The sequence below is a fragment of the Paralichthys olivaceus genome, chromosome 1, assembly GCF_024713975.1.
Source record: "Paralichthys olivaceus isolate ysfri-2021 chromosome 1, ASM2471397v2, whole genome shotgun sequence".
Taxonomy (NCBI): domain Eukaryota; kingdom Metazoa; phylum Chordata; class Actinopteri; order Pleuronectiformes; family Paralichthyidae; genus Paralichthys; species Paralichthys olivaceus.
The window spans coordinates 23329461-23355161 of record NC_091093.1 but is presented as its reverse complement, the minus strand read 5'-3'; the positions used below and the strand labels follow the sequence as shown (position 1 = coordinate 23355161).

Below are 25701 nucleotides of genomic sequence, written 5' to 3'. Positions count from 1 at the left end.
CATGTAATCAAATAAATCAGTCGGTTTTCTACTTTTCTAGCAGGACGCCAAAGAGAAATCGGGTTTGAAAAAATAATAGTTTGCAAATTTGTTATATAATGCTTCATATTATGAATAGTGGTGCTAACTCTGTTTAAACAAAGACAAAGGGTCTTTTTGTCACTTTCTTCTCAGTTTTTTTCTTACATTTTCACTGATTTCCTACAGTATAATTCATGGATCTTTAAGAAAAAGTAAAGAAAGCGTGTGCAATATGGTGCGGCTTGATTTAGATGAAGGGTACTGTTGGACCTTGGGATATATATGTGCTGAATTATAAGAATATCCTGACATTTTCCAGCTTATCAGAGAAAAAATTACAAATGTGACTTCAGTCCAACGGGATGAAAATCAACATCATTTAATTGAACAGATTATTGGTTCCAAATTTCAAAACATTACCTGATTTCACTGGATATCAATATAAGAAAAATGCACAGCTTTAATATTCACTTCCATATCATTAGACCTGAAACAGGGTCTCCTGAACAAAAACAAGTTTCACTAGCTGCAGCTTTATAACAGCATGAATCAGTTTGAGGCATTTTCCAGTCCAGTCATGTCATATAGTCTGTTTTATAAAGTTTATGTGACCTCATATACCAACACAAAATGAAATCCTCACAGACCTGCATCTGTAGAGACAGCCAATGTTGTAAAAAACTCGGTATGAAAATATCACCAGCTCGACTGTGGCTGCAGGTCTGCACATTTAAACACAGCACATTCTTGACTGTTACAGGAACATTCGGTCCTTGCTGTGGGAGAAACGCGTGTTCAGCTCCTGAGATTTCTTCAGCAGCCGCTGCTTTTGGGCCTCGTCGAAGCGATTCACCTGCAGGTCCTCGTCTCGATCGAACGGCCTCCTCTCCACTGGCTTGTCGGCCTTCTCCTTTGCTTTTTCTTTCATTTTCTTTGAGTGCAAAGTCATCAGAGACTCAGCACGCTTAGACTCCTGAAAGCAGGGAGTGGGGTCATTCATTATATATAGAGAGACATTCAGGAAAAAGGAATAATGAGGTAAAAGCACTTACATTATACTTTGACACTGTCTCTGCCATTTCTAAGTCCTTCCGGGGGACTTGTGGGACACTGTCTTTCTCCTCCTCCTCCTCACCCTTCTTCTTTTTCTCGAGGCGTTCCTATTAGGCAAGAACAGACCGATGAAAGTAAAGTAATATATAAAGGCTCCAAGACGCTTGATAAAAATGACAGATAAGTTGTTTTACCCTGGCCTTGCGCTCTCTGTCTGCTGGTGTATCTGTCCACATGGAGCGATCTTTGTTCTCCGGACCTGATTTCTTCTTGAAAGTTCGAGCCCCTAAACCAATGTGCTGCAGTTCTGGTGGGAGCTCTGTCATCCATGTTTCTCTGGAAAGTACCTCAGGAGTCTCCTAATTACACAGAAACACACAGAATTAAGTCAGACTGCAGAGGAAGAAAACCTTAAAAGGAACAGGAAATTGTAGCTCCAAACATTTTGCGTAACTTATGTTTTAAATATTATATTTTTTAAAGCCGAGAACTATAAACTGTAGCATTTGTACAGTGTAGACTACGCAAATACAATTAAGGGAAGAAAAGGAGGACTAACATCTCCAGTGAGCTTATCTTTCATCCTCTGTGCTCTGCGCTCAAAGTCCTGAGCCACAGAGTCCCTGATAGGCCCTTTGGATGGCATGGGTCCAATCACTTCCTCATCCTCTCCCTCGCTGCTGGAGGGCTGAGCCTGGTAGCCTGGGGGTAGGGCAGGCCCCTCACCATCTCCGTTATCATCATCATCATTCTCATCGTTATCATATGCTGCTCTACGAAACCCAGGAGGCAAAGCTGGTCCCAGCACAGGCAGCCTGATGGAACACAATAAAGTTACAGCTTCCATATTTAAAGTGATTATTCACACTGTTATCCTCAACTACTTAAGTGAAAATGTGTTCATTTACCTCTCTGGTGAACTCTGTTGTTTCTTAAATCCTGGTGGGAGAGCTGGTCCAAAGAAATCGTCATCATCTTGTGTCTTTGTTTTCTCTGCCCTGTTCAAAACACACGTTACTTTTCTGTTTTTTGATACTTTTAATTCTTTGGTACTATTTTACTATTAAATTGTTAATTCTCTATAATTTATACATGGCTGTAATAAAACGCTTTATGAATGGTTAATCAATTATTTACAGACACTTTACAGATCAGTTTTAAGCCATTAATCTGAATAACTTTTGGGTTGCCAGGTTGTGGGAAATCCCCCTTTTGTATTACACTTGTCTTCAAAGGAAACTCTTTATGCCTCTTCTTGATGAGGAGCATTTACTTATAAACTGCTTAATAACATTTACAACTGCAGTTGTGGTGTGGTACAACTATTGTTATAATTAACTTATAAGCAGTTATAGGAGTTTGACTCACTGCACAAAACATAAAATGTTGATAGTAAAAGCTTTTTCTTACTTAATTTAATTTTAGAAGTTCACATTCTGTTCTTTGAATAAGAACGAAAGTTTAAATGGCGATTATGTTGATTAGTTAGTGTATAATCGACTTATCGTTGCATCTCTATTCGTGATTTACTCCATTTCTACAGAACCACTAGCAAAAGCTAAATTACCAGCACCTAAAATGTTAATAATTCACAGGTTCTGCAATGCAGTGTGCAGTTGTGGTAGAAACTGCATTATCAAACAGCTTACAAGTGCATTTTGTCCTTTTTGCAGAGGGAAGGAGGTCAAACTTAGAGCCGCGTCCTTAGTGAATTAAAGCGCTAAAAGATAATAACAACAAGAGGCAACACACAAGCTGTTGTTATTGATGGTTATAGAAGATCTATGAAGAATGAATTGTATTGATCAGTAATAAACCCACTGATCGTGGTCCTGTGTGTAACATGGCTGAACCCACCGTGCAGGTCCGTCTTCAGCTGAGTGTCTCGTCTTGGCTCTTTTCACCGACACCTCCTGCTCGCTCTCATCCGACGAGCTCGACGGTTCCCCCCGCTTGTATCCCGGAGGCAGAGCGGGACCAGCGACTGGACAATTGGGGAGGAAAACAGCTGAACACCGAGGGAAACTCTTCCAGACACAAAGCGAAGTGACCGACACAACACTGACTCTGAGGTGAGGTTGCGTCGGCTCTCATACTCACACCCATCTTCACTGTCAGAGTCTGCGTCGCTGTCTCCTCCGAACATGGGAGGCAGAGCCGGTCCGATCAGTTCATCAGACGACATATTAACACTACTTTATATTCATGCAACTTATTTAACGTGGCTTCGTAATTTCTAATAGAACAATGAAGCTGCACCAGAGGAACCATGGATGTGTGGAGAGATTTCACCTTTCACACCGGAAGTAAACACTGAGCATCTTGAGGGGAAGTCACATTAAAACAGGAAGTTAGCCACTTTCCTGCAAGAATAAAAGCAAAAAAATAAAAAAACAATTCTGTGTGAAATCATTAAACTGTTTGATCTTGTCTGACCACGTTATAATTTTACTTCACTTCATTTCAGATCTTGTACTTTTCACTCGTCTACATTTATCTGACAGTTAATATGAAGTTTTATTCATCCCAAAATGTAAAGCTTATAGAATTTGATTCTCCTCATCATTATAGATTAAACTTGCCAAATTATATAAGTAAGGCCAATACCATTGTGTGAATATCAATAGATAGATAATAAGATACTTTTTCAAATTGATTGGTTCCAGCTTCTGATTGATTTTCCTTTTTATAATACTAACTTTATTATTTAACAAACTTTTAATAGTTAGGTTAATGTTGAACAAAACACATGCTGTGAACTTTTTGGTAAGTGTGCTTGTATTTAAAAAAATGTCACTTGATTAATTAAAGAAACTCACGTTCATAAATTAAAAAGGTAGTTCGGTTCAGTATATAATGGACAAATAGCTTTTTCACAACACATTGGATCGGTAACATGAGAAGACTAAAAATCTAGTGATGTAACATATTTTATAACAGTTTACATATTTACTGTTTGTACATTTTCTGATCATCTTTTCATACCTGTAATGGAGTTTTTAAACTCTTATTTTGAAGTTGGCCGGAACTGATCTCCTGTTTAACACCGTGTCGCAGTAACAGAAACGTCTCGTAGTTCAGCTGCTCTGAGCAGAAGAGCAGCTCTGACTGAATGTGAAGATTAAACCGACATGTGTTGATAAAGACTGTTGATCGAAACGTTTATAAAATGGGTAAAAGAGACAAAGGAGACCGCGGTGAGTTGCTAATGCTACTTTTTTAAAACCCCTGCTAAGCTAGCTGTTAGCATTGTTAGCCGTGTGACAGGGACAGGATCCTAAAACCTGGATTCATTGTTACTTGCAACTCACATTTCCTTTCTCTATCATAACTGTACACTGGCACCACTTTGAGTCTTTGAACGCATCCTTGAATGTATGTGTTGATGAGAAGAAGCAGATGCAGTGAAAGGATTGTTCAGGGTTTGGTTATTTCCTCTTGCTAAAATATAATAACAATTATTTCCCATAACAATGACATGTGTGTATGATTGTCGTATTATTATGAACTGAAATGCAGAAGTAATACACTAAAAGACATTCATGTGTAATACAGCATCTTTTTTATACACAAACACTAGAGACTTGATCTTAACATCAGCAGGTCTCATGTTAAATTATCATATAGTTGAAAAAACAAAAATAGTCAGAAAGCAGAACAGTTGTAGTCAAAGGACACATGCTGTTTTTTTAAAGCGTCACCAGAAGTGTGTTTGAAATCCTAATATGAGAAAAATTCAGATGGATATAGGTCTGTGTTGTTACTGAGAACTATTTCTAACTCTTGCAGAGTCCAAAAAGTCCAAGAAGCGTTTCCACGATGACGATGACGATGAGGAAGAGGCCGGGGGCAGCGAGTCTCAGGAGGCCATACCCGCTGCTGCAGGGAAACAAGTGGATGAGTCCAGCACGAAACTGGACGAGTATGGAGCCAAAGACTACCGAGCTCAGATGCTGCTGAAGAACGATCACAATTCACGGCCCCTCTGGGTGGTAAGAGGCGCTTGGATTGTTGGTTTCCTCATTTGATACAGTTTTTTAGGACTTGCTGTTTTTACAGTATATTGTAAAGGATGGTATGTCTCGATTATCACCTTTTCTTTTTTCCCTCCTCCAGGCCCCAGATGGTCACATCTTCCTGGAGGCCTTCTCACCGGTGTATAAGTACGCCCAGGATTTCTTGGTGGCCATCGCAGAGCCGGTGTGCAGGCCGAACCACATCCACGAGTACAAGCTGACGGCCTACTCTCTGTATGCAGCTGTCAGTGTGGGGCTGCAGACCTCTGACATTGTGGAGTACCTGCAGAAACTCAGCAAGACGTCTGTACCTGATGGAATCGTGCAGTTTATCCAGGTCAGATTGAGAGAGAGAGCGTCGGCTGTTTTTAGAGGAAGGTTGTTGAAGAAAATTGAAAATGTGTTGTTTTTAATGTCATGTGCATCATTTGTTTATCTAATCCTTGCATTTACTCCCTCCTCATCTCTTAGCTCTGCACAGTGAGCTACGGAAAAGTCAAGCTGGTGCTCAAGCACAACAGGTAAAGTCATGTCAGCAACCTTTCCTTCTGTCTTTGTATCATCCCTTCAGTGATCCTCTGACAGTGCTGCCTGTGCTGCCCTCAGATACTTTGTTGAGAGTGCCTTCCCCGATGTGATCCAGCGTCTCCTGCAGGACAATGTGATCCGTGAATGTCGTCTCAGGACTGCAGATGGCGCAGACACTGAGCTTATTACTGAAGTCATCCACAGCAAGTCAGCGGTATGCCACTCATGTCTGTTTTTACACACATTCAAACATAAAATAATGTATCATTGTTTTAGTTTTAAATAACGTGACTTTAAACCTGCTTTAAACAAACATGTTTGTTTATGTATATATATATGTACATACTATTGGGTAGTATTTATATATATATATATATATAGATATATACATAATTAATTTTGGGTGAGGTCAAAAGTACAAAAGATTTAAGACGTTCGTCCAGAAATGGTCATTAACATACAGACCTGGTATTAACATCTGTCCTGAGAGATCTGATCACAAGTGGACAGCTCTAAGTTTGTCTGTTGACACCTGGCTTTAAAATTTGCCTGTATCTTCTGTGACCACTTGTGATTGGATCTCACTTTCCCACTCAATATGCAAATAAACATGCAGTCATTTTTGTTCTCTGAGACCAAACAATGTTGTTTTTACCCAGACTGAGTTTACAGACTGTTTCAATTTCTGTCATAATCATGGTGTAACTTTCCCCTAACACAATTTTAAAATCATCATTTACCCCTAAACATTTAGAAAATACTACCCAATAGTAAACCCATAGTAGTTTAAAATCACACACAAGTATAATGTGCTGAACTCGACAGGGTGGGGACGTATCATGCAGCTACGGTTAGTTAGCAGCACAACCAGAATCTTCTGCCTGTTTATAGTCACATATATGATACAAGGATGTTTAAATTATATTCCATCGAATTAAAAGCAATTAAATCATGTTTTAGATCTAATAAAAAACAAATAATTCACGTTCTAGATGTTAATCTGAATTACCTGTTGAGCCTTTGTTAATGATTATTAACAAATCTTGTATAATCATATTAACAAACAATAATATCAAAGGCGCAACCAGGAACACCGATCGGTATTATCCACCGCTTTATGTGGATTTATTTCTCAAATATTGGCCACATGGACACAAAGCTTTATCTAACCGGTCACCTCAGGTTTCCCTCTGATGCTGATCCCAGTGAAACCACCTCAAACACTAGATTAAGACAGAGGTGATTCCAGGTGACAAACGACTGAGAGCCGATCTTCAGTTAGCTAAAGCAAATACTCCAGTATCGGTCTACCCTCATCCTACAAACAGACACCTGTGACTGAAATGTGCTGCAGACAGAAAGTCAAGTCTTTAGGGCTGAGGAGCTTGAAAGTCATCAATGGCGCCGCATCACTGGAACACAACACAGGAGTAACAAAAATCACATGTTTTTATATCAAGTCAGAGGCAACAGAGCTATTGTCCTTGTCATACATTTAACATATGTCCCTGTGTGTGCATATGGGTGTGTGTCTGACAGATCTCGAAGTCTGTTTCGGAAAAGGGAGGTACGTCCAACTCACAGCAGCCCAGCGAAGGACAAACTTCTACCCAGCAAGTCCCTGAGGACATCTTCAGCTACTATGAACAGATGGATAAAGAGGAGGAGGAGGAGGAGGAGACTCAGACGGTTTCCTTTGAGATTCGCCAGGTACACGTCTGATTTCATCACTCAAATTAACTCAAAAAGCTCTATTTCTTATTTGTGTTTTTTTTTAATGCACAGAAAATAGAAGGAAAAAAAAAGTTGGGAACTGCATTTCCCCCTTGATGTACCTATAATTAAACATGTATGTAGGGTAAAAGATGGCAGTATATTTGATTATCAGTATTTCAAAATCAATACCTTGCCACACAAATTAAAAAATAGTTTTCTTTATCGTCTCTGAATCTGGTGTAGGAGATGATCGAAGAGCTGCAGAAGCGTTGCATTCAGCTAGAGTACCCCCTCCTGGCAGAGTACGACTTTCGCAATGATACTGTCAACCCGGACATCAACATAGACCTGAAGCCCACCGCTGTGCTGCGACCCTACCAGGAAAAGAGTCTGCGCAAGATGTTTGGAAATGGACGTGCTCGTTCTGGGGTCATCGTGCTGCCCTGCGGTGAGACAGCTGGAGCAAAGGGAGGACAGAACATTGAGTGACAAAACAGAAAGGACCACAATTCTAAAAACAAAGGATTAAATGAAACTCTGAATAATGTATTGTATAAAAAGTTAAACAGAGGGATTTGCTCTCCAAGAATTTATATCATACCCTCCAAAGCTTATTTGAGCGTTAATCTCTGTGTAAAAGGTTTTGCAATAATTTTAATTCCTTTGCTTTCCAGGAGCTGGCAAATCTCTGGTGGGTGTGACAGCAGCGTGCACGGTGCGTAAACGCTGCCTGGTGCTGGGTAACTCCTCGGTGTCAGTGGAGCAGTGGAAGGCCCAGTTCAAGATGTGGTCCACAATCGATGACTCTCAGATCTGCCGCTTCACGTCCGACGCCAAGGACAAACCCATCGGCTGCTCGGTGGCCATCAGCACCTACTCCATGCTGGGTCACACCACCAAGCGCTCCTGGGAGGCCGAGAGAGTCATGGAGTGGATGCGGAGCCAGGAGTGGGGACTCATCATCCTGGACGAGGTGCACACTATCCCCGGTGAGCTGTTATAGTACAAGTGCTTTCCAGAAAAAAGCTCCAGTGAAGTTAATCAATGCACTAACGCAATAATTCCTCGTTTTTCTCTGTAGCCAAGATGTTTCGTCGTGTTCTGACCATTGTCCAGGCCCACTGCAAACTGGGGCTCACTGCCACACTGGTCAGGGAGGACGACAAGATTGTGGACCTCAACTTCCTAATCGGGCCAAAGCTGTATGAGGCGAACTGGATGGAACTGCAGAACAATGGCTACATCGCTAAAGTCCAGTGTGCTGAGGTGAGTCTTTCAGTATTAAACCAAAAATTTGGGCTGGGGTCTCACATGTAGTAGAACATTTTCTTTGCAAAGCCTTGAACTACTACTTTCCTTTTATGAATATTCCTTACATGTCCAAGAACACATGAGCATGTTCCTCACTGATAAATCTGAACCATGTCTCTGCTTCAGGTTTGGTGCCCGATGTCTCCAGAGTTCTACAGGGAGTACGTGGCCATTAAGTCAAAGAAGCGCATCCTGCTTTATACCATGAACCCCAATAAGTTCCGTGCCTGCCAGTTTCTCATTCGCTTTCATGAGCGCCGTAATGACAAGATCATGGTCTTTGCTGACAACGTCTTTGCCCTGAAGGAATACGCCATTCGCCTCAACAAGTAAGTCGTGTACAGTCAGAACAACTTGTTTCTGTGTATTTCCTCTTTAGGTTTGTTTACATCTCCTCTTGCTCTGTCGTCTTCAGACCTTACATCTATGGTCCAACATCTCAGGGGGAGCGAATGCAGATTTTACAGAACTTTAAACACAACCCTAAGATCAACACCATTTTCATCTCCAAGGTAAAGTCAGCCTCATGGATTTACTGCATGTGAGATGGACCACCATAGGCCACAGTGGGCCCTCTTGTGGCCAGTAAGAGAGACACCAGTATTTCTATCTTACTTGCCTCTTATCAGTGTGTTCACATACACATTTATAATATTATGGTACCAGATAAAGATGATTTTATGATTTTATCCTCATTTCACACATTTACCTCATTCTCTGAAAAATCACATATTACTTGATATTAATGAGATGACAGGTTATATCCTCTTTGCACTTTGCCAGAGATTCAGATCTTGACACTGGACAGTAAATGCATTCTGGCATGGTGATGACATTGATGGTGGTAATATCACGTTTCTACGTCTCTGCCAACAGGTTGGAGACACCTCATTTGACTTGCCAGAAGCCAATGTTCTGATCCAGATCTCCTCCCATGGTGGGTCACGCAGGCAGGAGGCCCAGAGGCTTGGTAGAGTCTTACGAGCCAAGAAAGGTCAGTGTGTCTGCAACAACAAAAAAACCTGCTAGGATTGTTTGCTCACACATGACAAATTCTTACATGACTGTCTTACTTGTGTAGGAATGGTCGCAGAGGAGTACAATGCCTACTTCTATTCGCTGGTGTCCCAGGACACACAGGAGATGGCTTACTCCACCAAGAGGCAGAGATTCTTGGTGGACCAGGGCTACAGCTTTAAGGTGGTTTCAAGTCCTTTGTGTCTCCTCTAACTTCATCTGGCAGATTGTCCGATCTTTTCATCAAACTCGAACATGGCCCAAATAGTTTGCTCTCACAGTTTGGAAAAAGGTCACACGCGACACACAGAAGATTAATTTTACTTAGTTTTGTATCAAAGTAGTGTAATACCTGTAGTATATAATTGAAAATACTTAATTTATATAATAAACAAATTGGGTTTTCTTGTCTCTGTTATTCATACACTTGCTCCAGATGCGTTGGTGCCTGATATTATGTTGTCAGAGGTCTAGGGATCTGGCTCCAGGCTCCAGGCTCATCAACAATGAAATGTTTTGCTGCATCTATTTATTGAGAGAAATGGAGCTTTTGTTGAATCACAAATGACTAGAAATGAAATGTAAAAGAGATTTTATACAGCATTCAAAAACTTGTCTTTGTTGTAAATTCAGCCATTAAAATTTAAACTTTTTATTTTTTGTTGTACTATTTACAATGACAATAATGTTCAATCAAATCTAAATTAAACTTTGTTCTTCAGGATGATTGGGAAAAATGTTTATAAAAAGGAAAATGTTTGTGCTGTGATCCTTGATCTTCATTTATGTGACGTCCCATTGTGTTCTCGTTTACAAATGCTGGTTCTAATGCGGCGTGTCCCTCTTCTTTCATAGGTCATCACGAAGTTGGCAGGTATGGATGAAGAAGACTTGATGTTTTCCAGCAGAGATGAGCAACAGCAGCTGCTGCAGAAGGTCCTCGCTGCGTCAGACCTGGATGCTGAGGAGGAAGTGGTGGCGGGGGAGGTGGGCGGACGACCACAGGTGAAGACGTTTGCCAAACTTTTACTCAGAATACACTTGCATGCAATTGCTTACTGTTGTTTTCGTGTATTATCAAAACAATTCTAATGTTGTCATCTCTCGCTGCTTCCTTATCAGTTCTCGAGGCGAATGGGCACCATGAGCTCCATGTCTGGTGCAGATGACACTGTCTACATGGAATATCAAAGCAGAGGCAGCAAAGCGTCCTCGTTGCTCAAGAGCGTTCATCCGCTGTTCAAGCGCTTCAGAAAGTAGATGCACTGACTCAGACGGTCACACCGAAATACCTACTTAGTTGCTTCTGGATAACGGCACAATGACGGCTGAAGCCAATATGCTGGGAACCGTGCTACCAACAGAGGCTTCAGATAGTCCAGCTGGTGTGAAGAACATGGCAGTGACTGAAGCAAACCAGAAACTGAACATTATCTTAAGCTTATGATGATATACTGGATGCTGCTTCCTCCTGGTAGGTACATCTGGTAGGATGCAGCGAAAGACGCCTGCAGGGCTCAGCTGCTCCGTGTGTTTAATATGAAAGGTTCCGCTCCAGCATCCTCAAACACCTCCATGCACGACATTTGAGGATGAAATAATATACAAACCCTGTCAAGGTGTCGACTACTGTTGCCTCTGATTTGATATTAAAACATGTGATTTTTGTTACTCCTGTGTTGTGTTCCAGTGATGCGGCATCATTGATGACTTTCAAGTTCCTCAGCCCTCAAGACGTTGACTTTCTGTCTGCAGCACATTTCAGCAACAGGTGTCTGTTTGTAGGACGAGGGTAGCACGATACTGGAGTATGTGCTTTAGCTAACTGAAGATCGCCTCTCATTCGTTCCTCACCTGGAATCACCTCTGTCTTAATCTAGTGTTTGAGGTGGTTTCACTGGGATCAGCATCAGAGGGAAACCTGAAGTGACCAGTTAAATACAGCTTTGTGTCCATGTGGCCAAAATTTGAAAAGTAAATCCAGATAAAGCGGTAAATACGGATCAGTGTTCCTGGTTGCGTCTTTGGTGTAATTTCTTAATATGATTGTTACGAAGAATTTACGTCTTTGCAATGTCACCAAATGGTTTTTGGAAAACAAACTTCTTTGGATTTACCTATTTTTTCTGTGTTTTTGCTCGTGTTTAAACTTTTAAACTATAAAAATGTGCCACATTAAGAAAATATAACATTTCACAAGCAGAGATGAGGCTATAATTGAAGTATTTGTGTCATATACAAGTGCAGCAGGAGTGTGGAGGGAGGACACTCTGACATGGTACAAACAAACCACTGCTTCTGCTCTGATTCTGAAGCTGCGGCACTAATTGTGCTACAACGTTGATTTGTTTTGTATTCAGACATTCTGTTTCCACTGTTCGACATGCGTCACCCTGGTCCCCGCCTCTTCTCCCTCATCTCTGTTTGATGTGTGTCAGTGTGAGTAAACTCCGCAGAGGAGAAAAGGAAGCGACACAACTCGTATTGCAATAATAATTATAATATACACTCACCACTTTATTAGGTAGACCTTGCTAGTACCAGGCTGGACCCCCTTTTGCTTTCATAACTGCCTTAATTCTTCGTAGCATAGATTCAACAAGGTGTTGGAAACATTCCTGCCATTGGAGTACAGTGAACTCATTGTCAGGTTCAAGAAACCAGTTTGAGATGACATGGTGCATTATCCTACTGGAAGTAGCCATCAGAAGATGGGTACACTGTGGTCATAAAGGGATGGACATAGTCAGCGTTTAAACAATGCTCAATTGGTACTAAGGGGCTCAAAGTATGCAAAGAAAATATCCCTCACACATTACACCACCACCACCAACTTGAACCATTGATACAAGGCAGGATGGATCCATGCTTTCATGATGTTTACGCCAAATTCTGACCCTATCACCTGAATGTTGCAGCGTTCAGAGATGGTTTCTGCATACCTCGGTTGTAACGAGTGGATGTTTGAGTTACTGTTGCTTTTCATATCATCTCAAACCACTCTGCCTATTCTCCTCTGACATCAACAAGACATTTTCACCACGTCTAGATGCCATAATGCAATCAATGGCTTTATTTTTGTCTAAGTTGCAGATTAATATTGAATACATCAAAACTATGAAGGAGCACATGGAATTGTGTGGTGAACAAAAAACAGAATATGTTTTATATTTTAGATTCTTCAAAGTAGCCACCTTTTGCTTTGATGACAGCTTTGTGGAATTTCTTGCCTTGTTAATGTGTTTGAGACCATCAGTTGTGTTGTACAGAGGCAGGGTTGGTGCACAGTTCTATACAGTGAATAGGCCTATTCGACTACAGTTCTAATCCTTGTTATGGCAAGAACCACTTAACTAAGTAAAAAGAAATGACAGACCATCATTACTTCAAGACAGGAAGGTCATTCAATCTGGAATATTTCAAGAACTTTGAATGTATCCTCAAGTGCAGTCGCAAAAACCATCAAGCGCAATGATGAAACTGGCTCTCATGAGGACCGCCCCAGGACAGGAAGACCAAGAGTTACATCTGCTGCTGAGGATAAGTTCATTAGAGTTACCAGCCTCAGAAATCTCAAATAAACAGCACCTCAGATTAGAGCCCTGATGAGTCCAAATTTGAGATTTTTGGTTCCACCCGCCATGTCTTTGTAAGATGCAGAAAGGGTGAGCGGATGATCTCTACATGAGTGGTTCCCACGTTGAAGTATGGAGGAGGAGGTGTGATGGTGTGGGGGTGCTTTGCTGGTGACACTGTTGGTGATTTATTCAAAATTTAAGGCATACTTAACCAGCATGGCTACCACAGCATTCTGCAGCGACATGCCATCCCATCTGGTTTGCGCTTAGTGGGACCAGCATTTGTATTTCAACAGGACAGTGACCCCAAACACGTCTCCAGGCTATTTAAGGGCAATTTGACCAAGAAGGAGAGTGATGGAGTGCTGCGTCAGATGACCTGGCCTCCACAATCACCCAACCTAAACCCAATTGAGATGTTCTGGGATGCATTGGACCGCAGAGTGATGGTAAAGCAGCCAACAAGTGCTCAGCTACATTGAAGAATCTAAAATATAAAACATATTCAGGTTTGTCTAACACTTTTTGTTTACCACATGATTCCATATGTGTTCCTTCATAGTTTTGATGTATTCAATATTAATCTGTAGACAATTTTATTAATTAATGTAGACAAACCTAAAGAAAAAGCCATTGAATGAGAAGGTGTGTCCAAACTTTTGTCTGGTACTGTATATTATGATAATACATTTTGTACATTTCTGTCAAGATCCCACAGAACACCTGGACTTGTCCCACTGAACACCGTTTGGGAACCACTGTTCTAAGAAACTAATGATTATTAAAATATGTCTTTTATATACAGAGACATATTTCAGACAAAATAATGGCAAGACACAGAAAGACTGCATTTAAACCATTGTTTTTCCTGTCAGGAGATTGTTGGCCGTTGATCAAATTTCTCAGACCACCATTACACGCATTATAAAACTTAGATCCTTATTGAATTTAGGATTTGTAAAATCCGGGTAAAGGGAGGTGAGGGTTTGTTTGGGCTTTTTGAAGACTTTCCCAAAAAGAACATACACATGCATCTAGAGCCTCGTGCCTCGTGCAAACTAGAAATTGCTAGAAATTACGATTAGCAACCTTTTACGCAAAACAACAGGGATTAATTCCACCGTGAAGGGGTCTATCTGTGGCTTAGTTGGTCCAATGTGAGCATTGTGGAAACTCAGGAGTTGAAGCTCATTGGCTTGGGAGACATCAAAACTATCGAGGTAGATTCAAATTCACATGGTGGTGAAGATATGGGTGAGAGGTGCAAAGACTGGACAGGGACACAAGTAAACGTTTGATAGTGTAATATGTAAAATTAATACAAGAGATCCATCAGAATATTCTTGTTTGTGATTTGTGTAACTTCTGATTATCTTTCTTAACTGAACAGAAGATTTGGCTCTGTATGTTTCTCTGAATTGAAGAAAAGGCCTTTTTAATGTTAGAGTTAAAAGATCACACCAAACTTTGGCCATGATTAACATGCAACAATTTCCCATTCGCTTAAAGTGTCATCAAGCACTGGTGCAACATTCATCTCTTGGGAAAAGGGGCAAAATTGGCCGTCAGGTTCAGGAGAAATGTTCCACATAAATCTCATGGCTGTGTGAGCTCCACACTGAGATAAGTCCCCCGCCTCCTGCAGACTGTACACACGCCATCAGAATTCCTTTAAGGTAAAACTTGCTCAACATTTTCAAACAGTGAGGTGTGCAAAGGACTGGTGATTTGTTTGAAAGATGAGGGATTTTCCTTTTGTTACACAATATGACTGGTAATGGTACATAATGAAGTTTGGCTTCATGTTACAGGTAATCCCTTTTAATCATTGTCACAGACAATGTGTGTGTGTGTGTGTGTGTGTGTGTGTGTGTGTGTGTTTGCGGGGGGGGGGGGGGGGGGGGGGGGGGCGTTGATTGATTGGTGTGATATAACTGTGGCACTTGCACGTTGAGAAGAATGAACCGAACAGCTCTTTTTCGGGTTGTGGAAACGCCCACAGCCGAATACAGAGTTATCCCTCCCTTCTCTTTGAGCGAACATCCAATCCTCGTCCACTCCTGAGGTTGTACAAGCCACTACTTTGAAACGATCCCTCAATAAAAGCCCGACTCTAAATCACAGCAACACACAGGGAGGAAGAGGAGGAGGGCCGCTTCTGCACGTGCCGGGGAACAAGCATCTGCAAAACGAAAAGTCTTTGCGCTTTTTGAGAATCTTCAGAAGACACCGAAGCGCATCGTTTTTTCATTTTACCCACGAGCAGCTCCGAGAAGAATTGTCACAATGGCATTCCTGAAAAGTTTGGCGACAGCGTACAAGATGAACTTTAAGGGCGAACGGCTCAATAAGCAGCTGTTCTTCGCTTTACGCGCTTTACACAAGTCAGCAGCCAGCGAAGCGTTGGAGATCTCCGCGGCCGAAGAAGGGGCCATGGCCCAGAGTCTGATCACACCGGCGGATGTCGGCGAGAAAATGAAGAGTCTGAAGGAGATGCCTGGACCGAGCACCATCTCCAACCTGGTCGAGTTCTTCTGGAGAGACGGGTTCAGCAGAATCCATGAAATCCAGGTAATGTGTTTGGAGCTTCATCTTTTTTTTTTTTTTGTGGCTGTTTTCTCTGCGTCCGCCAAAATATGCCCGCCCATGCGTAAAATGGCACAGACCGTTGCGTAAAAGCGCACCAGAGGTTCGTTCTGTGGTTGATTTTTTTCGCTCCAAGGCACGAGTTTTGTAATAGTCCTCAAATGAGTTGCATGAATAACTGACAGTATTTTCTCCCACACAAGATGCAGAAGATAAACTTTTTATGAAGCGATCTGGTGTTTGTCCAGAGGTGTCGAACGACATGACACAACAAAACCTCTGTCAAGTTTTTACCAGTGAGAAAGATTTCAAAATAGTTGTTGTTTTGTTACATATGTTCTTGATCAGCAGGACAGGTTCTTACTGATGACCACCACAAACGGACAATAACATCTGCAAAGTCAAGTGAATCCCCCCCCCCCCCTTACACAATTCAATTTTAATTTAATTTAATCAGTGTGATTTGTCTCTATTGCCTATTGCCATTGGGGTGAATATTTTCCAAAATTCTTATGCCACATGCAATGTAATAGTAGAAAAGACATTATTATTATTATTATTATTTTATACTTTCTTTTTTTTTAAATCTTTTTTTATTGAGGTTCAGCAGTCCACATATTGTCCTTTACATATAGTTCCTGCAGAACCATACTTTTTTATACAACAAAAGAAAGCTTACATATAAACATACACACACATAAACATAAACACACCACCAGATTGACACCCAATTCTAAGCTATGTCAGCGACATCCATGTTGCATCACTTATTGAGGAACATTAAAGCTCAGACCAGAGGGGTCCACAACATCTAAAACAGGTTGCCATACCCTTGTGAAAGCTCCAATGTTGTCATGAAGGGTATAAGTCAGTTTTTCCAGAGGGACTATGCTCATTACCTCCTTGTACCATTATTATTTTATACTTTCTTAATTGGAAGTGGAAATCAGTTGGAAAGTTGCTAATGGAAACAAAATTAACTTTTAATTTCCCTTAAAACGGTTTCTGAAAGAACAACAATGAGGTAGCCAATATGTGAATGGCGGTGAATCAAGATTCAGATGATTCCATTGTTACAGACCGGTTCTGCTGGATATACAGTGACAGTGTTGGCAATGCCACACTGCTGAAATGTGCTTTGTTATTAGTCAGTCTGCATGAATCAGATCAAACTGGTTTTAAGTATTTAAGAATACATTTAGAGATTTAGCTAAAATCTGGATTTAATCTAACAACCAACATGTGTTCATAATTACATTTTGATTTTAGAAAAATTGCATCAGAGTCATGGAATGAAATCACTGCTGGATTTTCTCCCATTTCCAAAAAACATTTATGTGAAATGAATGAAGAAATGTGTCCATTAACTGGTTGTTCTGTTTTAAAGATGGACCACAGAAAGAAGTATGGAAAGATTTTCAAGTCCCGATTTGGACCTCAGCTGGTGGTCTCGATCGCAGACAGGGACCTGTTGGCTCAAGTGCTCAGGGCCGAGGGCCCGGCCCCTCAGAGAGCGAACATGGAGTCATGGAAGGAGTACAGAGACATGAGGGGCAGATCCACTGGCCTTATCTCAGCGTGAGTCTCCTACAACCTTTGACCTCTGAATGAAATAAGTGACTTAGGGTTTGTCAGAGTAATCACTTTAATTTCTAACATGTGTAGATAAAATAAAATCTGGGTGTGTGGGCTACATTTCAAGGATCAGCTCACTTCTAGTGCACAAGCTCCTAAGCATTTAGATCTATAAACTAAGATGTTGTACTTTCCCCATTTATCATCAATACCACTTCTTCTCAGCTGCTAGGATATTTTAGTTTTTAGTCGATGAACGCTTGCATGGGAATGTCAAATATTCACCTAGTCTCCTGTTTTCCAGTGAGGGGGACGAGTGGCTGAAGATGCGGGGTGTGCTCAGACAGCTCATCATGCGTCCTAGGGACGTAGCAGTCTTCTCCGATGACGTGAACCTAGTGGTGGATGACCTGATCAAGAGAGTTTGTACTCTGCGTAGCTGGGAGTCTGACGGAGCAACTATCTACAACGTGAACGACCTCTTCTTCAAATATGCCATGGAAGGTAGGTGAAGGAAGTGAAAACAGGGCAGAATGGATTTGATAAGACAAAAGTTACGCAGAAAGAGGTGGGGTCAAAGAGAAAATGGATAGGAAAAATAAAAAATGCAAAAAAACATGGTAATCAATCCTCTCAAAAGTAGATTTGGCACAAACTGCACAAACCATTGATGTGTACACATTTGAGTCTGGTGACTAGAAGGACGGTCAGGGATCCTCGTTGCAGCTTTGTAACTCCACTCACACAAAAACCCTGAAACCATCTCTTTTTCCCAAACCTTGGTCTTTACAGGTGTGTCAGCTATTTTGTACGAGTGTCGACTTGGCTGTCTGGAAAACAAGATTCCCCAGGAAACCCAAGATTACATCAGTGCGCTGAACCTCATGTTCAGCTCCTTCAAGACTACCATGTACGCGGGCGCCATCCCTAAGTGGCTCCGACCTCTCATCCCCAAACCATGGGTGGAATTCTGTCAATCCTGGGATGGCCTCTTCAAATTCAGTGCGTAGATCATAGCCTTTAATATCTGACACATTACACGACTGTTCTCACAAACTGAGGAGCTCTCCCCCAGTGACAAATAAACCAATCATCATGTGTGAAATTGGTGTAATGGCCCTTTAAGAGTGAATAGAATGTTTTTAAAAGAAGTTGACTTTTAAAAGGCACATTTAGAAAAGAACAATATATAAACTTAAGTTTCCACGGTCTAATGAGTTGATGCCAAATCTCTGATCCCTCTTAAAATCATGATAAATACTCCTCAGTGTGTAGTGTGTTAGATAATTCTCTCTGTGTGGTACTTTTCAAACTAGAAACAGGAAAGCACAGGTCTGGTTCACTTTTTTGGGGGGGAGAAATCGCCTGGCTTAATAGAAAGGAATGTTGATTTGCATATAAATCTCTACAGCTCTACCATAGGACTGTGGGAGTAAGGGGTCCCTCTGTTACATAACCCTTTTCCCTCTTCTCTTTCCTTTTCTTTGCTACCCTCCCTCACATCCCCCTGCTGTCCTTCACCCCCTCTCCATTCATCCCTCATCTGTCTCCGTCGGAACCCAGGCCGTGTTCATGTTGATAAGAGGCTCAAAGATATCGAGGCCCAGCTGGAGCGGGGAGAAGAGGTGAAGGGGGGACTGCTCACTCACATGCTCGTCACCAGGGAGATGAACATAGAGGAGATCTACGCCAATGTAACAGAGATGCTACTGGCCGGTGTGGACACGGTGTGTGCGACTTTGTTTATGCAGATGTGTTAGACGATATGCGTGCAGAGGAGTGAGGCGGTGCAAAGAGTGTGGCTTCAGCAGAAGGTGGGGTAGCTGGGAGTCGCACGTGTGTGTGTGTGTGTATGTCTGTGTGTGTGTGTGTGTGTGTGTCTGAGTCAGTGTTGAGTTTCAAGGGTTGGGTTTCTGGCGCCAAATCCGTGCCTGTGTAGTTGTGCCAGCGTCAGGTCAGAGCAGTGAATCGTGGGGTTACACAGTATCCCACTGACAAACTTGTTCTCACTCATATTTAGTTTCTCATCATTTGTCTCTGTCGGTTAAATAATCCACACAAGGGGGCTTTGTCTTTTTTTTTTTCTTCCTTCCTACAAGAATCTGTGTTGTGCGTTCACATGGTTCCATATTCAAGTTTTACAGATTTTTTTTTCACCTTTTAATTGGCAGATTATAGAACACAGGAAACACTGGGAGGGAGAAGGAACATCACATGGAGCTAAGATCCTGGGTCAGATTTAGACCCAGGATGTTACTTTTTCATTGCTGGCACCTCCGCCTGTTGGCTCATCGGTCACACCCACACGCTGCAATTTAGCAAGAGACAGAAAATATTTGAAATTAAATTTAAAAAAAGTATAGGACAAAAAACATCTGGTGACTAATAACACACCAAACCCACTGAGCATGATTTTCACAGTGTGTGCGCTGTGAGCATATGTGTGCAGTTACTGCCTAATTTGTTTTGGGTACTGTCAGGTTAATAAGAATTATGGGTGGAGAGTGTTTTGTGCTGAGCCAGGGGCCATGGATAAAAGGGTGTGTGTGTTTTTGTTGAACTTGTTGCAACGGCCACGTCCTGGTAGGGGGTCGACTTAGCTGAGCCATTACCCGACCTCTTGGTGCATTTGCCTCTACCAAGCGCACACAAGAGCTGTCAAGACACGTTAGCCAGAGCCAGAGTTATAGCACAGACTGGGCAGAGGTGAGATGAGCGCGGAGAATAATGATGCGAGTCTGAGGTAGAGGGACGCTGTCATGAAAAAGCAAAAGACTGGGGAAGGAGGAGGACAAAAAGAGATGGGTGTACAATGGATGTTTGGGGGGGAAAAAAACAAGGTAAGGGGGGTGAAAGGAAGAGACCTGATTCCCGTAGAGCCATGTCCGGATGAGCTTTTGTCATATGATTCCTCTCAGGCTTTGTCTGAGGTGTTGCCAGCGTCTGTGCCAGCTGGAGTTGATTAGGAGCCAGTTGGGTAGATGGGGAGAGGGCGATGTCAGAGTGGGAGGGAGAATCTGAGGAGGAGTAGGGGCAGAGGGAGGTGTAGGACGATGGGGCATATACACGGGCATATACATGGGAGACACTGACCTGAGACTGACCTGTGTGGTCTATTCAGTGTGATGTTTGCTGAAACAAGGCTGCAAGTCTGATACCCACAGATGTCATTAAATGCATGCAGAGAGTAGAAGGTCACTCAGTAGAGCTCACACCTCCGTCAAGGCCCAACAGTCCCCTGACGAAGCTACATTTAATTTTTCTAGATCCGGATTTCTATTTGGGTGTGCATCAAACTGCATACAGTCATAAATACCAGTCCCCTAAACATGCCGTGAATTATTTTCTGAGAAATCAACAAAAATATGGAAAAACACTTTAGCTCAAATATATTTAACAAAGAAATTCCGGGTTCTACACCAAAATTCAAGGGGTTCGGTAATCCTGCTTCCAAACAGACAAACCAACTAACCAACAAACTGAAAGGGGTGAAAAGATGGTCTCCTTGGCGTAGGTAAAAAGTGAGGATGGACAGATAGACAGGACGCCGGTGAAAGAGGAAAGATGAGGGCGGGGGTGACAAGGCATAAATTACAAGTTTGTAAAGATATTGTGTAATTGCAGGAGAGGTGTCACCAATTTTCATATCATCCTCTAATCTGCCAACACCATTGAAATTTAAATGCCAGTGAGGGGTGAGTCACAAAAAAGGATGAGTTGGGGACAACTGAGAGCAGTGAGATAAGAGAAACGAGTGGGTGGGGTGGTTAAAATGGAGGAAAGAGGAAATGAAAACCGTCAGGGTGTGTCTGATGACAGCAAAAGCAAAAGATGTGTCATAAAGGACATTTAAAAAGAGTGGAGTCATGTCAGCTCAAATGCAGTGAGGGTATCCTTATTGCATTTGATCAGAGATCAGCGCTGCAATGTTTAAGTGCGGGACACGTGAGTGAATTTAATCAAGGCACAATTGAATGAGAGCGGATGAGAATGGGTGACGTAAGACGAGGAATAAAGGGCTGAGAATGCAGCCAGCGGAGTGGTCTTGAGTGTCTGCTCATCACGTGGAATTAGCCCCCTCTCCCTCAAAGCCCCTTGCTGTTTCAAAACACTTACGCAACGTCTCAGAAACTCTTATATCAGCTGGAAATGCAGTCAAACTCAAAACTGTTGCAAAACGTTCTCCACAGAGATTTCATTGAAAAGCCGAACAACACCACTACTGTATAGAACGTGCAATGATTTCCTTTGATCTGTTCTTTTAGACGTCCTTCACTCTTTCATGGGCCAGCTACCTGTTGGCACAACACCCTCATGTACAGCAGCAAATCTTCAATGAAGTGACGACGGCTCTGGGACCTGGAACCGTTGCCACAGCTGAAGATATCTCCCGTCTGCCTCTCATCAGAGGGCTGGTCAAAGAGACTCTCAGGTGCAGACAGCATTGACTTTTATACTGTAACAGTTTTTATTCTCTCGCTGTTTCCTGGTTGGTCAGTTTAAAGTTTTATCTACGTTAAGAATCTGTGATTGACTTTGTTCAATACGTTCACATAAACTTATCTATCTCTTTGTGTGGCTTTTCACATTCTCTTATAATTAACCTTTGCAAGAAGATCAGTGTGCAATGCTGTTGAATAACCGTCTTTGTGCAACCCTCCCTGGGAGCAGGCTGTTTCCAGTTCTCCCAGGCAACGGAAGGATTACCCAGGATGACTTGGTGGTGGGTGGATACTTCATCCCCAAAGGGGTAAGACCGATAGAGACAGAATAGACGAAAGTGCTCTGCAGTGTGCATGTGCTGAAGAGAAAGTTTTACCATATGAGTGAGCCAAAAACATTACAGTGGAACCAGATGTAACACGATCTCACATTACTCATACATCTCTTTCTCTGTCCTGTACAGCTGCTCGTACAATAGCCCAGCTGTTTTCATTGCACCACTGAAGTTTTCCCTGTTTTCTGTGCAGACTCAGTTGGCTCTGTGTCACTACTCCACATCTATGGATGAGCAGGGCTTTGTGGATGCTTCAGACTTCTGTCCAGAACGCTGGATACGGAAAGATTCCACTGATCGTGTTGACAACTTTGGCTCCATTCCTTTCGGCTACGGCATCAGGAGCTGCATCGGCAGGAGAATCGCAGAGTTAGAGATGCATCTCGCCCTCACAAGGGTATGATATGAATCCACTCTTGGACTTACACATTCAAAATGTATCCTCTGACTTATATATATATATATAATTATACAGTATATATCCACTTATAGAAACAAATGCATTATGTTTTTATTATTGTGTCATGTATACAACTATTCCCAATCGTACAAGACTCCAGGGCGTAACAATCTTTGCAAGGTTCAACATCTTCTGTCCTTAAACCGCGACTAGAGTGAGGAAAACTACCAGAGAAATTCTTTTTGATTGGGAAAACATTAAAAAACCTCAGCGATGTCACATGTGAAGGATGACCCTAAGGATCCCTCTGGTTCTTTTTCACATCACACATCAACAAAATAACATTCGTGAGAAAAGTCAGTGTCTTCTAAATTGAGAAGTGTATCAACGTTTAATTTATTTAAAAAAAGACAACGATAATAACTTTATTTGTAATACACTTATCTAAACAAGGTTAAAAAGTTCTTCACAAAAAAACATGGCAAAAAGGAGAATGAATTATAGTCAAAGGTTTTCAATTCAGTTCAAGGGCCGAAACAAAACATTATAAGCCCACGACCATAACATTTATAGAGAAACCCAAAAGTTCTCACACAAGATGTATGTTTCATTATTGAGTCGTACAGTATGACTAACATCTGTGTTTATTGCCCCATGTGCAGCTCATTCAGAGGTTCCACATTGTCCCGTCTCCTCTCTCTGCTGACGTCAAGGCGAAGACCCACGGCCTGCTCTGCCCGGCTGCTCCCATTCACCTACAGTTCATCGACAGGGCGAACTAGATGCTGACTCCTCTGCATCAGGTCGACTATACTGTACCTTTTTAAAGTGCTGATTCATGCTTGTTTGGGGCAGTGAACCTTCCACTGTTTTTAGATCTTTAGAGCTCAGACTGAGGTTTTACTCAGCCAAGAAATGTGTCTCCCCTCATGTTTGTTAGTGAGGAGCACACAATCATAGTACTGGACCAATAATGTAATGATAAAAAACGTTTTAAATATTTATATAATTTGTATTTGGTAAAAATCACATGCAGTTTCTTCGGATTGTTACTCTTTTCATTCATCCTGTTCAAAATGGAAAGATGAACTATAATCTATGGTCTTGTATCCTTTTATGCTACAACACATGCATGTATATAATAATGTCCCCATTCACATTATTACATAAACACACTGTGTCCTTATTATTACTGAAAGCAAATCACTGGTAATGTTCAAGGGCAACCATGAATGTTCTGAAAATGAACTGTTTTATAAGAATGTATATAATGAGCTTTATTTTATGCTAGTGTTTTCATTGTGTTGTAAGCCAAATTATCTTTAGCAGGTTGTTTTTTTTATCTCTGTTTAATCACTACAGTGGCATTACATGATTTCAATCCAAACATACTGAAAACGTATACATGTGTAGGAAAAAGTCGTGTGACTTTTTAAAATAAATAATTTCATCATCCTGAATGAACCACTATAAACTAAACATTTTATCTCGTGAAAATCTATATTTCTTCACACAATATATTTAGATAAAATGTCTGTAATTTAGTTTTGTTTTGCTGTTTGTGTGACTGAGTATTTTATCAGGTCAACTGTTACTGTCCATTACGATTTTTATCGAGAGGGTAAGTGTATGTTTCAGGAGAACAGACGAGTCGTTGTTGGGTTGTACCATTTTGAAGGATCATGCTGCATGGACGATAAGATTTATCTTCTCTTTTGTTTAACTGCACCTTTTACTGTATTAAACATTGTATGTTGATTACATATATAATTACAAACACAGAGCAATGTAAAGAAACTAAAATGGGGATGTGTAAATAAAAAACTTCTTAAGTCTGTTTTTGGGAGTTTTAAGTTTCTGACTGCATGAGGTGGAAGTAAATTCACACTGATGAACTGATGTTACCAATAGATAAATTAATGCAGATGTTTTCTTATAGATTCATGTTTCATGGTCTTTATTGTACAACAAAATATACATTATTCTGAATGGGCTATACTTAAAGTACAGCTGGCCTGATACTCTCACTTATATAGGAAATAATTAATGCAGGAATTTTACTTCTTCCAGTTTATTAGGTACAGCTGGCTAATAAAGGATATCTTATTTTAAAACGAATGTAGTTTACAATGTAAATTCAACCTCCACACAGGTATAATGTTTCTATTAAAATATAAAACGTGATCTTCTAACTGTCTGAGGATTTTGATGCAGTTTGTATGGAAGCCCATTTCTGCCGCTGTGATGAAAAAAAAAATACAGTTCCTGTAAATCATTAAGATGAGAAATCATTCTCATAATTCTGACTTAGTATCTGAGTGAAGATGTATTTCCTGTCGATTGTTCTGATCCATCAATATTTCTGAGTTCATTAAAATGTGGAAAACTCCCAAACTGCCCAACTCCATCAAATAAAGCCTGAGCTAAAACACATGTTTTCCCATCACACTTTGATTTGAATGTGGTTATTTAGTGTTGAAGAGCTGAATGTGTGACTCCACCTGCAGAACTGCTGCCATGTGCTGTGTGCACAGACATTCAGCATGATCGACCTGACATTTATACAGTCCAGTCAAGTGTTTGGTTTATAGATCTGAAGAAATAGAGTTGCATTGTGAATGCATTCTTTTTGTTGTTTATTTAAACAATTCCTTTCTCAGAGGAGACGAGTGTTAGATTTATAAAATGTAAAATAAAAACAGTGTTTGACCATAAGGTGTCAGAAAAGACAGACAGACATACAGACAGAGAGACAGACTGACAGATGGATAGATAGACAGACAGATAGATAGATAGGCGCCTCCCTGTGGAGAGATGGCCGCACAGCATCTGGTCCAGTAGCAGCTCTGTCTCCAAACAGCTGATCTCAGACTCGTCTCTCCTGAGAACATCCGGTGAGTCCAACAGTCTCTTTACTTCTTGTTCTTCCAGACATTTGTTTGAGAGGATGTTTCACTGGTGGAGAAAAAAGCCTGCTGGTTTTTTATTTGTATCGTTCAGACTTTTTCCTTTTCTCACTACTTTATATTGTAATTGTGTGTGTTTACAGACAGAAAGGTTTGTTAATTCAACATTAAAAAATCATTTGTGGTTGAAGTCGAATCAACGATAAGAAAAGTTTCT

General features: G+C 41.2%; 3 protein-coding genes across 3 annotated transcripts; 2 read left to right on the top strand and 1 right to left on the bottom strand.

The window, feature by feature from the left end:
* Positions 1-384: 384 nt before the first annotated feature.
* gpalpp1 (GPALPP motifs containing 1) lies at positions 385-3404 on the bottom strand. Its single transcript, XM_020080145.2, has 7 exons — positions 3175-3404; positions 2932-3058; positions 1983-2072; positions 1634-1889; positions 1269-1433; positions 1074-1181; positions 385-994 (listed from the first exon to the last, which is right to left on the bottom strand). Exons 1-7 carry the CDS (start codon positions 3257-3259, stop codon positions 776-778), a joined length of 1050 nt encoding a protein of 349 aa, XP_019935704.2. The 5' UTR covers positions 3260-3404; the 3' UTR covers positions 385-775.
* A 702-nt stretch (positions 3405-4106) lies between these two features.
* ercc3 (excision repair cross-complementation group 3) lies at positions 4107-11333 on the top strand. The gene is made up of 15 exons (XM_020080144.2): positions 4107-4271; positions 4864-5066; positions 5191-5427; positions 5562-5611; positions 5697-5832; positions 7158-7328; positions 7578-7782; positions 8009-8323; positions 8416-8600; positions 8772-8974; positions 9061-9157; positions 9522-9639; positions 9727-9845; positions 10518-10667; positions 10785-11333. The coding sequence occupies exons 1-15, from the start codon at positions 4244-4246 to the stop codon at positions 10920-10922; spliced, it is 2355 nt and encodes a 784-aa protein (XP_019935703.1). The 5' UTR covers positions 4107-4243; the 3' UTR covers positions 10923-11333.
* Positions 11334-15359: 4026 nt separating this feature from the next.
* cyp27c1 (cytochrome P450, family 27, subfamily C, polypeptide 1) lies at positions 15360-23860 on the top strand. The gene is made up of 9 exons (XM_069525628.1): positions 15360-15811; positions 17214-17404; positions 17706-17905; positions 18194-18403; positions 18965-19128; positions 21667-21833; positions 22073-22151; positions 22372-22575; positions 23241-23860. The coding sequence occupies exons 1-9, from the start codon at positions 15527-15529 to the stop codon at positions 23358-23360; spliced, it is 1620 nt and encodes a 539-aa protein (XP_069381729.1). The 5' UTR covers positions 15360-15526; the 3' UTR covers positions 23361-23860.
* Positions 23861-25701: the final 1841 nt, after the last annotated feature.

Coding starts and splice junctions, on each gene's coding strand:
- ercc3 (XM_020080144.2), top strand. CDS start 4,244: ATGGGTAAAAGAGACAAAGGAGACCGCG. Junction 4,272..4,863: donor AAGAGACAAAGGAGACCGCG/GTGAGTTGCTAA, acceptor TAACTCTTGCAG/AGTCCAAAAAGTCCAAGAAG. Junction 10,668..10,784: donor AGGTGGGCGGACGACCACAG/GTGAAGACGTTT, acceptor CTTCCTTATCAG/TTCTCGAGGCGAATGGGCAC.
- gpalpp1 (XM_020080145.2), bottom strand. CDS start 3,259: ATGTCGTCTGATGAACTGATCGGACCGGCTCTGCCTCCCATGTTCGGA. Junction 2,073..2,931: donor GCTGAAGACGGACCTGCACG/GTGGGTTCAGCC, acceptor TGTTTTGAACAG/GGCAGAGAAAACAAAGACAC. Junction 995..1,073: donor AGACAGTGTCAAAGTATAAT/GTAAGTGCTTTT, acceptor CCCTGCTTTCAG/GAGTCTAAGCGTGCTGAGTC.
- cyp27c1 (XM_069525628.1), top strand. CDS start 15,527: ATGGCATTCCTGAAAAGTTTGGCGACAGCGTACAAGATGAACTTTAAG. Junction 15,812..17,213: donor GCAGAATCCATGAAATCCAG/GTAATGTGTTTG, acceptor TCTGTTTTAAAG/ATGGACCACAGAAAGAAGTA. Junction 18,404..18,964: donor GGATGGCCTCTTCAAATTCA/GTGCGTAGATCA, acceptor GTCGGAACCCAG/GCCGTGTTCATGTTGATAAG.